Source organism: Cebidichthys violaceus, unplaced genomic scaffold, assembly GCF_023349555.1.
Source record: "Cebidichthys violaceus isolate CVI_PGR_0920_01 unplaced genomic scaffold, fCebVio1.0.p SCAF_3, whole genome shotgun sequence".
Taxonomy (NCBI): domain Eukaryota; kingdom Metazoa; phylum Chordata; class Actinopteri; order Perciformes; family Stichaeidae; genus Cebidichthys; species Cebidichthys violaceus.
Window position 1 is genome coordinate 12,692,282 of NW_027176483.1, and position 17,034 is coordinate 12,709,315.

Consider the following 17,034-nt stretch of genomic DNA (forward strand, 5'->3'; position numbering starts at 1 on the left):
TATCTGAAACCCTAATAATTTAACTTGTCCCCTCCTGTCGTGGCTGTGCATGTGGTAAGAATGCAGCAGCTGTAAAGAAGGTTTGTGCTGCTGCCTCTGTATGTATCTTATTGGCTTTACACGGTGATTTTCTTTCCAGCAGATGGAAGCATGGGCAGAGAGGAGTTAATGTGATTGTCTGAATCCAATCCTATAGTCTTGTGTTGAATTGAGATTACTGTAAATGCTCAGCTGTAAAAGAATGTGCATATAGGCACATGTAATGTGTCTCGTGTATGTTGCAGTAGAATTCAAACACTAGATTTGCATTTGCCTGTATAAGAAGCTCTCCTCAGAATGCATCACTAAAGGGCAATAGATGAAAGCTAATTATGATTTAATTATATGTGATCACAATATTCTGACTCACGGATATAGTTGAGGCTGTGCTGATGTTTTCAACAGTGAGTTGAGTTGCAGGGCACAGAGTCAGTGGAGTGGTGTAGTTAAGGACCGCAGCGGACGTGGTGAGGGTGGGGGGGTGTTTGGAAACTGAGTGCATTATGCGACTCTGAGTGTGTGCATGTTTGTCTATGTGTGCGTGTTTAAGTCTGCGCGTGCACGAGTTTGTGTTATGCAGGGTGGAGCTGGAGACAAGCCCGACCCCTGTGTGTTTTACCTGCATCTCAATGAAGCGAGAGAGTTGATTTACCCCTCTGCTGCAGTTAGCCTCTCTCTCTCTCTCTCTCTCTCTCTCTCTGTCTGTCTCTCTCTTTGTCTCTTTCTCGCTCAGCCAGTCAAACAGACATTGATCTCTTAGCCAGGCAAGGTGACCCACAGTGTTGTTCAGCTCTTCCAAAGTCTCTCCTCTCCCTTTCATTTGTACCTGGGAAAGGCCTTGACCCCACACACTGCTGCCATGTAGCAGCCCTGTGCACGTGGGCCGCACTTCCCCTGTATCAAGAACAGTGTGTGTGTGTGTGTGTGTGTGTGTGTGTGTGCTTGTTTGAGATAGCAAGAGTGCACACAGAGTAGACACGTGTGTGCTAGTATGTGTGAGCAGTGAGTGTGTGTGTATGTGTGTGAGTATGTATACATGCCTGTGTGTGTGTGTGTGTGTGTGTGTGTGTGTGTGTGTATGTGTGTGTGTGTGTGTGTGTGTGTGAATGTTCCTCTGTGTCTGGCGTGGTGTTTATCAAGCTCTTTGTTTGTCTTTACCTATAGGTGTGTGTGATTATGTGCAGATTGATTCATATGTGGCTGCAACTGTACATTCCCAACTATATACTGTAGGTACATCTGAGAGTCTGGGCTGTCTATGTTGATGTGTCAGAGCATTTTTCTGGTGACGGTAGACTTGTCTGTGCTGTGAGCTCCTGTATAGCTGAATGGGTCAGAGTCCATTTGGCCCCAGTGTGAGTCGGATTACAGGGAAATGAATGGCCCTCATTGTTGTTTAAAGATGGATTGGGGGGGCATTAATATACTTTGTCGCTCTTTCGCCTCATTTCGTTCTACTGAAACCCAGCAAAACGTTTTTTAGGATGATTCGTCATTTGGTTTTTAGAGCAGGTTTTCTTTATCCACAGTCGTCCATAACACGTGGTCGTATGTACGCTCACGTGTACATATTTAATTTCCTCACACAAACCATACTGTCAGATATGCATAAACCACAAATCAATGTAAACGTCTAGATATGGTCCTCATTTTAAATAATGGTCTCAAAAATATATATTTTTTAATGAAGGAAGGGTTGGTTATAGAACTACAGTGTTTTATTAACCATTGTAGTAACATAATGTTACAACTTGAAATTTATTTTAATATTTTATACTTTTGATGTGTATTGATTTTGCTTTTGAAATACTGCGCAGTGCATGTGTGTGTGTGTGTGTGTGTGTGTGTGTTAGAAGCGTGCGTGTAAATCTGTATTCATGTCTTGGAAAATGAGGAACATAAAATGTATACATGAGAATAAGCCAATTTACAATTAATTCTAAACAGTCCATTCAAATCTAATGACTGAAATTGGTTGAAATATTTGACAGATTTTATTTGGAAATTCATAGTTGTTTCAAACTATTAATCTAAATTGTTAGCCTTGAATTAAAATATTTGATGTCCATAATTTCAAATTGCTTGATAGCCTTTTTATGAATTCAGCTCATATGTACATTTTAGAAAAAAATCGGAATGACACAAATGTATTGTTCAGTTAAAGTTGTATTGTTTTTTCTAAAAAGACTAATATTACTCTCTGTCTGCACTAATTCATGCTTTATCTTTGCTCTCTCTTTTTTAATTCATGGTCCATTTTGGAACCGAACAACCATAACTTAATGTTCAAAGTGTTTTTTTCACTATAGCAGTTTCCTGTGTTGTTGGATCACACTCTGGGTTTTATAGCACATTTCTGTTTTCTGTTTTCGTAGGACGTCAAGAAAATTCCTCCATCTGTGATAGAGAGCTATGACTTCTCCGTCCCACCATCCTGGAGTCTGAGGTAACTTTTTCTATTTAAAACTAATGTCAAATTAAAGAAATATGAAGTGTGTGTGTAGAAGTGTGATGGTCTAAATGTCTCCTGTATGTTTATCAAAATACAGCACATAATGTTCACACTAAGCTTTAAACTATATTGTGATAAGTAACTGATTCATTACAATGAGGTAGTCAGAATTAATTTAGGTATATATTATTTGTTATTTACATTTACAAAACTTTGGATTTATACACAAAAGGACTTGGTATCGACGTCTTTGATTCAACTTTATATCCGAAAAGTCTACTTTATGATTAAAAACAAAAAGATGGGTTGCATCCAAGCAAAGCATTTGAAATATATTATAATATAAATACAAATCATACTGTAAATGCTGATCATAATTGCTTCATAATTGTTAATCTTTTGAATTCATTGTTTATACTTATACAATTCACATTTCTTGTTACCTGCTCTCTCTCTCTATTTCATTTAAAAGAAAACAGAAGCCTTAAATCTGTAGCTCCGTGACATCTTGATATTTTCAATATTAGTATACATTTGGCAAAAGTTAGTATAAATAGTTAGTCTCAGATATGAAGTAATCATATTGTATCTTTCCTCTGAGTGAAATTAAAACCACTCTTTTATATTGATGTTATTCAATAAGGAAGCACTCATTTGGGACAGCAGACACCAGGGTGGGTTTCATTATTAGATATTTTTCTTACTTCTCATTTATTGTGTGCGATGTTATGCAGTTTTCTGTATTTGTGGCTCTGACAGTGCTGCCTGATTGACAGGAGGGTGACATGCGCAGTGCTCATGGGATAAGGCCAAAACTTTTGGCTTGACCCTTTGACCTCCTTCACTCTCTCAGCTCTCTCTGCGGAGACAAACACTGTACATTGTTTTTTATTTCTGGCTGACACGCAGATGGACGGATGGTGGGATAGCAGAGGATGGCGGAGGATGATGGAGTGAGGGAGGGAAAGCGAAGGCTAGTTTGTTGCGCTCTCACGTTGCCGGTTAGCAAATAGCTGGAGAGGTAGGCTGGATGTGAGGAGTCGAGGCAAAGTTAGGGAAGGAGTTAAGGGATTGAGGACAGGAAGAAACCTGGATTTGAATGCAAACATTCACACCAGGGTAAAAGAACAGGAGGAGGTGAGGAGGCGAGGGAAGGGAGGAAGGGATGGCAGGAGGGCTCCTGGCCATGGATGCAGACAGACAGGCAGGGTAACCAGAGGCAGGCGGTGACCTTCTCTGCTGCTGGATGATCGAAGGCTTTATTTAAAGGCCTGGTCAATGCTGGGTGCTGCTGAGGTATCAGCCTCGCAGCCAGGCGACTCATCACCACTGTAATACAACTCTCTAACCCTAACCCCCCTCCCACACACACACACACAGAACACAACAGGACACTCTCTGGACACCTCAGGTTTTACACGGTACAGTCGAGAGGCTGGACAGAGGAAACTACAGCCTCAGCATCGGCTAATTTTACTGTGCAGCAGACAGTATACTCCACTTTCCTCATGTGCTCAGCATTGTGAGGCACATGCTTGTTTTGCCTTTGCTATGCACTCCATCTCTGTCCATTTTTTATATCGTTGACCAATTATATATAGACAGCATAATTCGCAATTTTATATGTGACGCACTGATACAGTGAGGAATGAGGAGATGATGATGAAGAGTTAAAAAATGACAGAATGCAGGCTGCTAAGGTAGTACACCTGCATCTATATGTGTGTGTGTGTGTGTGTGTGTGTGTGTGTGTGTGTGTGTGTGTGTGTGGAGTGGAGCACGTGTTTGTGCGCTCGCATGTGTGTGGCTGCAGCGTTAAGACACCTGCATGCTTCAGCACTTTCTGGCTGTCAGGAGCTCTGAGGTCACAGGCAGGGGAGTGGAGAGGGCACATTAGAGGAATCTTCAGAGCCCCCACCCACCTCCACGATCCTTCCCCCTGCACCTCCCACCAACCCTCACTTTTCCCTCTCTCCCCCGTTATCCCCCGTCATCCCTCCACCACCACCTCCTCCTACTCGTCTACCCCTTGTGGAGACGGGGTGAGTCGGCCATTCGGGGAGAGGGGGGGAGCACAGCGACGCAAGGTGCCTCTGTGGCTGACAGCAGGCAGGTCAGGTTTTTGTACACGGCAGGAAGGACAGAAGCACACAGACGCATCACGGTGAGGAAGGAAGAGAGAGAGCACATATTTGAGTGCTTGCGTGGATATGGGCTGTGTATGGAAACACCTAAAAAGCTTTTGTCATTACATTTCGGTTAATATCAAAGCTTAAAATACAACTGGCCGTTCACGAAAAAAATAAATATCAACCATGCAGAAGATTGATGTTAATGCATATCATGATATCTGTTTAGACATTTTAATGTTCATGACATTAGACTACATTGTAATGGGAATCAAACTGGAGCATTTTCAACTCCTCACAAAATACTTCTCACTAAAATAAGGAGCATAGTCAACAGAACTGTCATGATTTATGATATTGAAGCAAAATTCTACAATATGATTTGAGATGATATACAATAAATCGCCCACCGTTAATTCAAACATTGAATTGTCACTTATAAAACACTGCAGCTGTGTTGGGTTCTTTTGTGTTTCGCAGCGACAAGGATTTGCTCCATCCACTGACACACTTCACTATCCATTTACTGCCTGGGATAAATATAACTACTAGCTGCTGAGTGTGAGACTCGTTACACTGTTACAGTCTTGATAGCGACACAGACGTCACCCCTCAATCCAGAAAATCCAAATGACAGGGAGGATATGAACAGGATGTATGCTCATTATTAGGCCTGGTCTGAAAAGAGAGGAAGCAAGTAGGATTGGGGTCTGAATTAGAAAAATATGTCACTCACTGCAGTTAAAGATACACAAACTGAACACAGAACAGCTGTGTTTAGGTTTGGATTGTTTTTAAAAATGTGTTATGTGTTTTTACTTTCTTCTTAACCACAGACAAGATGATACTTGAGGAGAAAACTGCACCCCGAGCCAAACCTCTTAACATCAACGCGCTCCTCTTTTCAACTTATGTTAATATACAATTTTCTCTCTGATTTTTCAGTTGTTTAAGCCTGGATTGTGTTGTTTTATTCAAACATAATTAGTTGTAAAGCTGCTATAATTGTGTGTATGTATGAGTGTGTGTGTGTGTGTGTGTGTGTGTGTGTGTGTGTGTGTGTGTGTGTGTGTGTGTGTGTGTGAGTGTGTGTGAGCCTCAGAGCTACTGTTGTCCTCAGGTTGTGACTGTGTGTTCACAGCATGATTGAGAGAGGAACTTGTGATCAGCCAGAGGTTAGTGTGATGAAATGTATTCCCCTGAATCACCGCAGCCTGGAGCCCAGGGCCTTCCTCTTCCCCGCAGCCTCCTTCCCCTTACACACTCACACACACTCCTTCCTTGCTCCCCTCGCGTCACCTTCCCCTCCTCTCTCTTCCCTGCAGTGACTGCCCAATGCTAGCTGCTTAGTGTTGCACCAGCACCTAATTGAATTCCAACACGCCGGCGTTAGCTCCTGATGCTATAGAGATGTTAACACGGCACAATACTAACAGTCCTCGGGACGTGTTTCAACACCCAGCTCCTAAAGAGAAAATTAGGGCTAAGCTCACTCTGGCAGCACATGATTTATTCAGAGCTCCAAACTATGTCTTCTGTATCCCCTAAAGGGTCGTCTTTTATAGCCATGAGCGAATCAGCACTTCATATACCCACATGCAGCACATGCAGAATATGTATTGTGGCTGCGCCATTGGTAGACAGAGTGTGTGTTTCCTCTCGCTTCTCACGCTTCTACTGAAGTGCATCTATTGTCCCTAATATAAATGTGTCTGCTGGTCTCTCTGCATCCATATTGCTGGCGATGCCGTCCATCCCCTCTCCCTGACACCCTCACTTTTATTCCCTGGCTCTCAAACACTAGCTCTGGGCTTTAATGGCACATATTTCCTGGGCCCAGCTGAAACGGGATGCATCTTCTCCTTGTTAGCTTGATAAATAACCAGGCTGCTGGGAAAGTGCTGAATTTGAGCTTTCAGCCTCTATTTTCTGCTGGATGACATTAATTTTAAGTGCTGAGAAGGAGCTAACTAATACAGACAAATAAATAAGGAGGAGGAAGGGAAGGTGCAGAGGTGCTGGAGTCACTCTGCCGTCCCTCCCCCTGTTACCTGTTTATACACAAGCATTTATATATGCAATATGCAAACCTGCAAAAATATTCAATACACACAAGCGGCGCGCACTTAGTTTCTCAATAGATGCTTCTGTTGTTTGCCAAACTGTGAAATCCTCTTGTCCCATTATTCGTACGACTCTTGCAGAGGTCAAATGTTTAACATGTTGCAGGTAGACAGACAGTCTGTCAGATTGGCTCCATGCTCCTCTATCTACTGTCTGCCTCCGTCCCTCCTCTCTGTCTGTCCCGCTCATTCTGTCTCCTGAATTCTGTGTTTCATCGGAAAAAGAGATTAGTGTGGCAGCAAAATGGTGGCGGATCACAGCGCACAACACTATGGAAAAATGATAAGAGCTTATAGAGACGACAAAACATAGTGGAGGTTTGAGTCGAAGCAGCTCATTAATGGATTGCAATTTTAATATTGAGAGTATTCATTTTTTTGGTGGAAAAAAACTATTGTTGCAGAGAAGACGAGAAAAAAGATTTGCTTTCAAGCTAAAACACTGTTATATAAGTATGTTTAAACTGGATGAATAAATGCTCAGTTGTATGTTTGTTTGTGCTGTGAATACGTTTGAAAAAGATTCTCTCTTTGTGTCGTCAAAATCTATATTTACATCATGTTGCACATTTCTATTGCTCTTTTCTCTTGATTTTTATTTGATTTGATTTAATTACATTTTTAATTTTTTCTGTTTTACAATTTTGAACCCACAAAACCCAAGATGACTTTACATTAAGAGAAAGCCTTTGTCACATGACAGCAGCAAAAGCACAGCAATAAATGTGTTTTACTGCCTGCATATAAACCAGGAACACAAGGATGTCGCCAGAACATACACAGCACTACTGATGATGAGAACCGCTGTCATCAGTCACAACATGCAAAATTATACTTAAAGTTGCATGTCACTACACACACACACACACAAACATTGTTGATTTTTTTTTTAATGCTGTTGTTCGGTCTTCTAACATCAAACATGTATCCAGTATTTTTTCTTCAAATCCATGTAAACCACACTCACACACACACACACACACAAACACACACACACACACACACACACACACACACACACAAACACACACACACACACACACAAACACACACACACACACACACACACACACACACACACACACACACACATCTCTGTTGTGTGAAACACAACACAATGAAGGGGCTTTGGCTGAGACACCTCATACATTATTTTAACAATGTATAGCACGGTGAATAAAAAGGTCAGTGGTTGAGAACTGGCTCCAAGTAACAATAAGATGCATGAACTGAGCACTGCAGGCCCTTCAGTCAGCATCCTGCTGCTGAACGCTGAGGAGGAAACACATGTGAGCTACAGTGATAGCTTCTACTGTAAGCTGTGTGTGCGTCTGTGTGTGTGTGTATGTGTGTGTGTGTGTGTGTGTGTGTGTGTGTGTGTGTGTGTGTGTGTGTGTGTGTGTGTGTGTCCATTCAGTGTTTATGGGGCTCCGTTGTGAAACACTTATAACAATAGATTTCCTTGGTCTATCATTATTGATTGTACATTTTACCCCTTTGCCCTTTGCCTCACTTTGATAAATGTCTTTTATTACGACAACATTTTGCTTTAAAAGAACATGGTGAGCTGAGATTTTGTTTTTAAAGCGATGCTTTTATTAGACCAATTCTATTTTTGTCAGCATCCACTCCCGCTCTGCAGATGCGATGCAAGAAATGTTTCTGTTTGCAAAGCAGGGTGTAATTTTCAGGGTGTATTTATCACAAGCTGTCATGTTGCGGTCACATGACCACATGAACCACTGCCAGCAATTAAGGCTGATAAATCACTCATTTACAGGAAGAGAAGGAGGGACAGAGTTAGGCAAAGAGGAAACGAGGGAGTGATAAGAGAGAGGGAGAGGAATAATGAATAGCCTGTACCCCTTCACAGATATTTTATTCTTTCATATTTTAAACCATGATCTTGAATGTTATTGTGTTTGGGCAGTGTAGTATGAACTCTTCCCAGTGAGGCTCATTGACTCCTACAGGCAGAGACAAAGAGACAGATGGTAGTCGTTTGTGTGGTTTACTGTGATTGTGACCTGACTGCACTGCTTTATTTACTGTCGGAGGTGTGTGTGTTCATGTGTGCAGCTGAGTGCACGACTGCACAAGGAAATGCATTTGTGTCATGACAAAGAAAGAGATGCAGAGACCATTCGTACACAACCGTCACTTCACTTTCTCTCTCTCTTGGGTTCCTGCTGATGGATTTCCTCTCAGTCTAAACAGGAGAGCAAACACATTGATGGCTCTGCATGCAGCAATTCCACATACCAAACAATGCTGAGATTTAATTATCAACATCTTTTCTTTTTGTCAGATTGTAAATGGAAATAGTAACTGTGAATTCCACCAGACTTTGTCTTTTCTTCTCGTCTTTTTGACCTGCTGGCATAGAAATTGAGACACAGCACATAACTGTGAGCTTTAGTTGCTGATCAGACACAAGTCTTAGAGTACTCCTGGGATGTGAACGGGGTCTAACCTGCGCAGCATCTGTATAAGTTACATCAGAGTGTGTGTTTTAGTGGCCTGGGTCAGTGCTCTGCAGTGTCTCAGGCTGCCCACTCACTTGAAAAGGTTGATTAAAGATTCATGACAAGAAAAGAAAAAAGGGGGGAAAAGAATGTTTTTAATGGGCTAGAAAACGAGGAAAGAAGAAGAAGATGTGTTTGTGTCAGGTTTCCTGCTGCAGAGGGATTATGATAACGAAAGATCAGGAATCAGCAGTTACTCTGTATGTGTGAGAGGGGGTGTTTGCTGTTGAAAGAGGTACAATATTTAAAATGAATAGTTGAGTGTGTGTGTGTGTGTGTGTGTGTGTGTGTGTGTGTGTGTGTGTGTGTGTGTGTGTGTGTGTGTATTAAGGCAGTATTCAACAGAGGCAGGACCCAGCTGTCCACGGTCTTACCAGTACTATAATTATAGAGTGAATGCATGAGCCAGGAGAAGCTATTCTAGGGAGAGAAATAAGTTGAGTACACATTAACTGCACTGGAATACAAAGTAACACCGCGACTGTGAGTGTGTGTTTTGTGTGGTGTGAAGTATTGCCAAAGTCGCTCTAGCCTGGAAAAAAAATCTTCAGATTTTCCAGCAGAGAGACAGTGTGACCTTTGCTGCTTACTCACGTTCTAGTAACATCAGTAATGTAAGCTGTATGCTTTGTACAATGTTTTTTTCCCTGTGAAGAATATTTAAGGGGGTTTAGTTTTGAATTCTTGTCATACATTATGCAAATAAATTTGTTGTACTTATTTTTGTCTTTTATCTTGTTATATTATGGTCAGTAAGGTCAAAGACACATTTCTAATAAATGTAACAGATGGGAATGGGAGAACCTGAGGATTTGTGCAGTGAATTTCTTTTGATTTACTCCCAGAAGAAGTTACCACTATCCTCCAGATCTCTATTTTCACTACATGCAAGTGACGTATATGAAAGGTGCTGCACTGTCCTCATCTCCCTCTTTCTTATTTGGTTCAAGGTTGATACACACATGGGGACAGAAAGGCAGAGAGAGGGAGGAGACACCTGGGCAGGAGGAGCAAACATGGAAAAGCGGTGCTTTTTGCCTGACGTGCTGCCTGTACAACTTTTAAAGTGGTAGTGAACCCATCACAAGAAATGTATTTCTACAAGAAGCCTGAGGCACCAGGCTGTAACACTACATGCAAAACGACATTTTTTTTGCTCAGAGTAATAAATCAGAAGAATTCGTCACACACGAAGATGCTTGTGTGCACTGTCGATAATCCATGTTTAATGTTGCACTGGGGTAATTGTGCGAATTCTGAATTTTGCCACAGGCTCCGTCAAGTTCTTCATCTATTACTTATACGTGAGATACATTAAATAGATCAAATAAAGCATCACAAAAGTCACACCGTAGGTGCAATAAATAGACTATTGAGAACACAAAGTCTGTGACAGCAATCTCTATTACACCTTTACGTCAGCAAACTGCAAAAATCTGTGCTTTTGCTACATATTTCTATATTCATATATTTGTCAAATCAAAAATGGTAAATCCAAAGCCGTTTTAAATAGAATACATCAAGATTTCATTTGACAAAAAGCACATTTAAAAATCATAAATTTCTTATGCTGAGTTTGTTTTTGTGGCGCTGATATCTGCATCACACTGTTCCATACTGTATATTTTATGTAGCTTCATCTTGAGTGAATTAAAGGGCCTTTAAAAAGTGGAACGTTATTAGCGTCAGACCACCTGGGGTAAACATCTGCAGACTCAGACTGCAGGACCCACATACATCACTGTTTCTCTTCTCACTATTTACTGTCACACACACACACACACATACACACACACTGCTCGGCTGCATTTTTTGCATGTCTCTTGTCTTATTGACGTATGTTGTGCGTCCCTGCATGGGAAAGCAAGCTGGTTATTAAAGATGCCACAAGGTCACAGATTAAGTACAGGTTCTGCTCTTCAGGTCGGCCAAAAGTCAAAGGTCGGCAGGTTAGCCTTGGAGGCCAGGATGATCACAGCTGATTGGTTAATCACAGTGCAGCTCACCGGTAATCCACTGGCAAATCAAAATCAAAGTTTAACATGATTTTGATTTGAATGATTCCTCTGCATTATTCTGCTGACTGCATGAAACCTTTTTATTTGTTTATCATATTTTTTATTCCTACAGTAACTACTCTCCTTTGAATAATTAGATGTTCTTTTCATGTTCTATTAGGACTGTTTTTCCTCACTATTTTTTCATCTTCAAAGTGAAAGCTAAAATAGGGCGATCATTGCAATTTAATTACTACAAATCCCTTTGTGAATTTGCTCTTGTGTTTGTTTACATGCATAGATTTGCAGGCTTCGGCAGTTTTTGTGTGTGTGTGTGTGTGATTCGGTGAATGTCTTTACTTTCTTGTGTTGTTCTATATATGCCTTCTTATTTATAGTGTGTATGTGTCTGTGTGTTTGAGTGTTGATGAAGTCGCAGTGGGGTTTATTTAAATAGATAAGATGGTATTTTATTCCCAATCAGAGGAATCTCCTGTCGCATCTCAGTCTCTTCATAATAACCCCCGGCATTGCTCTACATCCCCCTGACGCACCACACAGACACACACACACACACACACACACACACACTGAGTATTGCAAACACTGCAAATTTTCTCTCTCTCAGGGGTAAAAGGCTTTGATAAATGAAAATAAATAGTTTGTCTTCATACAAGGAACAGAAGGGGAGAGAAGAAAATGGCAAAAGAGACAGGAGGTCTGTGACAGTTTGATGCCTCAATACAAGCAAATATATGACAAAGAAACACCTTTTATAACTATATATGTGTGTGTGTGTGTGTGTGTGTGTGTGTGTGTGTGTGTGTGTGTGTGTGTGTGTGTGTGTGTGTGTGTGTGTACAATTTAGTGCTAAAACACATGTACATCCTCAGTCATTGTGGGGAATAAGAGTGAGGAAGACAGTGATTCAGAGATGTGAGCTGAGGAGAAGGGAGATATAGCAAGTGGCCTGTAGGCTGACATGTTAACTGAGTTACAGGGAGAGGGGAAAAAAAACAGCGCTGCACATGATTTAGAGGAAACAGGTTCTCCTCCCTCATTCGTCTGATTCTGTGACTGCAAGGTCACGTAGACGCCTCACTCTCTTTCCCTCTCCACCTTTGTTTCCCTCTGCTCCCCTGGACCTCATTTCATTCAACACTCCCAAACCTCCGACAGCTCCATAACTATAACTCTCTCCTCCCTGTCCTCTCCTCCTCTCTTCTCTTCATCCACAGCTAAATGACTCTGTCAGAAATAAAGAGCACTTATCTTATCTACTGCCTCCACTCTGCTGTCTCCCCGTCGACGTCACAACCACGAATACACACACAGGGATAAAAAATTTTAAAAAACGATGGACAAATCTTACCAGACACACATTACACTAACAGGTGTGTATATTATATTTTAACTATTATTACAGTCATAATGACTTTCCTAACCCATAACCAAAACCTTTTTATTTTCCCTGCCTGTTTCATAATTATTCCCCTCAGATGGAAGATTCAGTCTTGTTCAATAACATTTCAGCTTGTTGCACTGACTCAAAGTCTTCAGCCACCTGTCTGAAAGAAAGACATCAGCCCACAGGGTAGCAGACAGACAGGTAGACGGAGGCTTGACAGAGGACAGGTGTCCACTCATTCTGTTCTGCCAGTGTGTGTATGTGAAAGTGCGAGCCACCTACCAGGCACTCAGCAGGGGGCCACATAGGGATGAGAGGAAAGAAAGAAGGATGAGGGGGTGGGAAGGGGTGTGATGGGGATAAAACTCTTGGCAAGAACACACACACACACACACACACACACACACACGCACTCAGCCCAGCATGCTCTAACAATCTGCTAGGTGTCCCTGAACACTCCATCACTAATACTCACAGAGTGCAACATAGATGCAGATTTTGATCAGCATGTATTGTGATGACTTGGCCTTTCTGTTACCTAAAAGTGCAAACACACACAACGCTGTCCTGCTTGTACAGTTCAGAGGGATCAAAGGTTACGAGTAAACTCCATCGACTGACTCATCTGTACGCGGAGCTTATGCATATGTTTATTGAACCATGTCCAATTTGGCCACCTTACCTGAGTAAATTAGCTTGAAGTATTTGCATACTGCACTGTTAAGGATAGTCCTTTGTTTGCTGCTCTGGAGGCCTGCGCAGCCAGAACACCAGAGAGGGAAGGAGAGAAAGAAAGGGAACGCACTCGCTCCGAGCAGAGAGTGGATATGTGTATGCAAGGATGCTTAAGAGACAGAGAGATGAAAAGAGTGATAATTCTCCTGCTACCCTGAGGCCTCTCACAGCCTCGCAGGCTCCCTATAGGTCCCCTGACGCATGCCTTAGCAGAAAGCCGGGCCCTGCTAATTGGCCTCTGTGATAACACCAGAGAGAAAGGGAACGTGTGTGTGGATGAGTGTGTGTTTGTGTTTTGGTATTACAGCGCCATTGAAAGCTTATATTTTCTACAAGTAATAATTTATTGGTTCTGCTTTGAAGGGTGTTTGATTTGTAAGCTGTGAGGACATTTATTATGATCTGCTAGCTCATTGAAGTTGGAAGCCACTGAAAGACAATTACAGCATATACACTAGTTCAAAGCACTGCTTCAATCTTTAAACAGCTTGTTTCTCTCTAATTGTTTCATTATCTCAGTGTGCTTATTAAATGTACGATAATTGTTAATTACCACATGAGGATTTGTAAAGGATTTGTCTTGAGTATCAAAACAAATTAATTAAACTGAACACATTTAAAACAACAGCAATGATAACAGCAGGTGCAGTGTGTGTGTGTGTGTGTGTGTGTGTGTGTGTGTGTGTGTGTGTGTGTGTGTGTGTACACATCCACATTTCCAATGTTATGCCTGTTTGTTTAAATCTCTTTGTTTAATTGAGATTCATATGAGGAATTTAAATGAGATTCAAATGAAATTCATAGCTAATTGTAGCAGCACAGGTAATATGCGCATAGATTTAATGATGATTCAGTGTATCTTGCAGTCTAACGAGAGTTTGATTAGATCATTGGAAGACACTGGCTGAAATCATTACTGTGGTTTGAGAGAAAAGCAGCTAAAAGACAAACTGTTATTTAAAGCCATTTAAATATTTTTTTCCTGAATTACAGTTTTCTCAAAACTCTATTTCAATTTGTTTACAGACATCCATGCTTTGTCCTACAATATGGTCTATTAAAACCAATAAACAACAAAAGCATGGACAAAAGCATCTGCAAAAGAATGCAATTTAAAAAAAAAAGTCCAGTCTCTCTGTGGCCTGGATCACGTGAAATGTCAAGTCTTTGACAAGTTGTAGGTAAAGCTTTTGTTCAGGATAATTTCCTCCAGTATATTATCTCAAAGTGAGCACACTGTACTCTACATGTGATTCCATACACTCACCAGTTTAATCTGTGTAAAAATCCAGCTGCTGACGACAGCTGGGACATTATAAGTAAATAAAACGCAGCTCCCGAGCTTGCACATACACGCATGCACACACGTCAACACTTATTCTTCTGTTGCCTTCCATACATGAGCAACGACTTGTTTCCTTCCCTCTCTCCTTCTGCACATACACCTGGACAGATGTGCCCTGTTAGATACTGTATATTTATCTATAGTATGTTTACCATAATTAAATTGATGGGAAAAGGCGTTATGCACTAATCTGTGTGTGCGTGCGTGTGTGTGTGTGTGTGTGTGTGTGTGTGTGTGTGTGTGTGTGTGTGTGTGTGTGTGTGTGTGTGTGTGTGTGTGTGTGTGTGTTGGAGACTGTGAGGTTACATTTGAGACAAGAAAGTCATGGATGCAAAGGAATCTTATTTCTGTCTATAAAGATATGAACTCAAATACCCATAATTATCCTCTGAGGGGTGCACCCACTTGTAATCCCCAATATAAATCTAATATAATCCAAATACTATAATGTTTCTGATATTACATTTAGGGAAAAACACATTTCACTTTATTGCTAAACTCCACTTGCATGGTGTGACTATTACAGAACACAAGCACAAAAACACACACTGCTGCCATACATTGTGCCTTGTTTTGCTTATGTACAGTCATTAAAATGGGGTTTATACAGCAGGTAGCACGAACACACAAACTATAGGCATGAAACAAATATTCTGTGGGACTGGTTAAGGCTCAGCAGTAGGCACAAGGCTCTCTCTACTGTACAGCTGCAGTATTGATAGATGCAGCAGAGCCTGAGTTTACCGTCCCACTTTATTTCAATTAGCTCACAGGAAGCAGGAAATAACCTGCAAATCAATTGTCATTTCAACGGGGCCGAGGCTGAGATTCACTTTGTCCACCAATAAAAGATGATGTAGCCATGAAGAAGATTAAAGGGAAATTTCCTCATCACATACTCACACTTCTGTACAGTATATCATTAGTGTGTGATGTTCAACACCTTCAACGTTGTTATGGTTATTATATTTAGAATTTGCTTTCATAAATTACACATTTGCTTTGCATGTAATTTCCTACAAATCCCAGAATCCTGCTCTAATAATCCTCTGACAACGAGTCAACTTTTGAGTCAACTTTTGAGTCAAAACTCAAATTGTTGCAAAAAGATCGATTTCCTCTGCTCCTAAATTAGATTTTCCATTTAAATATGTTCTGTCTTCATGGTGGACACTAGCGCTTGCATTAAATGTGGTGAATGCTAATGTACCCTTTTAATGACCAAGCATAGAACTGTGCAGAAGAAACTGTATATGCACCACGAAAAAAAAAAACTACAGCAAGGGAGATTGAGAAAGGGAGGTCAATATGGATTGCAACCGAGCAAGATATAGTAGGTTATATGGTGTATGATCATAACAGAAAACACAGTCATGTATGCACCCCACTTTACGGCATATCACACACACACAAACACACACTCACCTGAAAACACCGGGACGCACCGCTGTGTGATTTGTTTGTGTTGTTGGTGCAGTGGACTGAAGCGATGGAGGTAGTAACTGTTTGATGGTAGGCTTTATGGAGACACTATATAACGCCTGTGACAGTTTATTCAGTGCATGTCAGGAAGGGGGATTTGTGGCACTACAATTGCTGGGACACTCCTGCAGCCCCATGCACTTATGCACCCACCATCCACAGCTCCGGAGGGAAAAATGAATGAGGGAGATGTGAATCTGTTTGCATGTTAAATGTCATAGAGCTGTGCGCAGTATAATGCTGAAACAAGGCTGTAATTCTATAATACAACAAGTACTAAACTCAGATACTGAGGGAATTGACCAAAATATCTCTTTTTAAAATTTTAGCTGCTGATTTGAATGTCACATCACACTCATTCTTTTAATATGCTCGAGTAGACCAAAATGTCTAAAACGGTTTAATGAGAGTTTTTTCCTCTGCTTCACAGTTATAGTGGCAGGCGATTGGACAGCAAACTGAAATCGTTAGACAGTACATTTTCTTTACAGAAAAATAAATTCTGTCTTCTTTTTGCACTAACTTTTTGTCCAGCTAGTTATTCCCCAAGGTCCATTAGCCGAGTTCTCATTGGTTCTCCTCTCGGCTAGATGCTATTAGACCTGGGATTGGGTATTGAATTAGCCTGCTGATTGGGTATTGAAGGAGTGAAGACTGATGAGAGGATTTGGCTAAGCTTTCTTCTCCAAACCTCATTACTCACACTCACACTCAAAGAGAGCAGAGCTGGAAGAAAGACACACACACACACACACACACACACACACACACACACACACACACACACACATTTCAGTCT

The 17,034-nt window shown here is 41.2% G+C and overlaps 1 protein-coding gene across 2 annotated transcripts in view; it reads left to right on the forward strand.

The window, feature by feature from the left end:
* Positions 1–17,034, forward strand: part of LOC137880828 (transcription factor Maf-like) — a 47,986-nt gene that overhangs the window by 6,291 nt on the left and 24,661 nt on the right. Inside the window, exons 2-3 of one of the 2 annotated variants that reach the window (XM_068722363.1) lie at positions 2,415–2,485; positions 10,219–10,897. In XM_068722363.1, the coding sequence (XP_068578464.1) occupies positions 2,415–2,442 (28 nt within the window). In that variant the 3' untranslated portion in view covers positions 2,443–2,485; positions 10,219–10,897. Of the gene's footprint in view, positions 1–2,414; positions 2,486–10,218; positions 10,898–17,034 lie in introns of those variants that run through there. The other variant, XM_068722362.1, reaches the window with a different exon arrangement.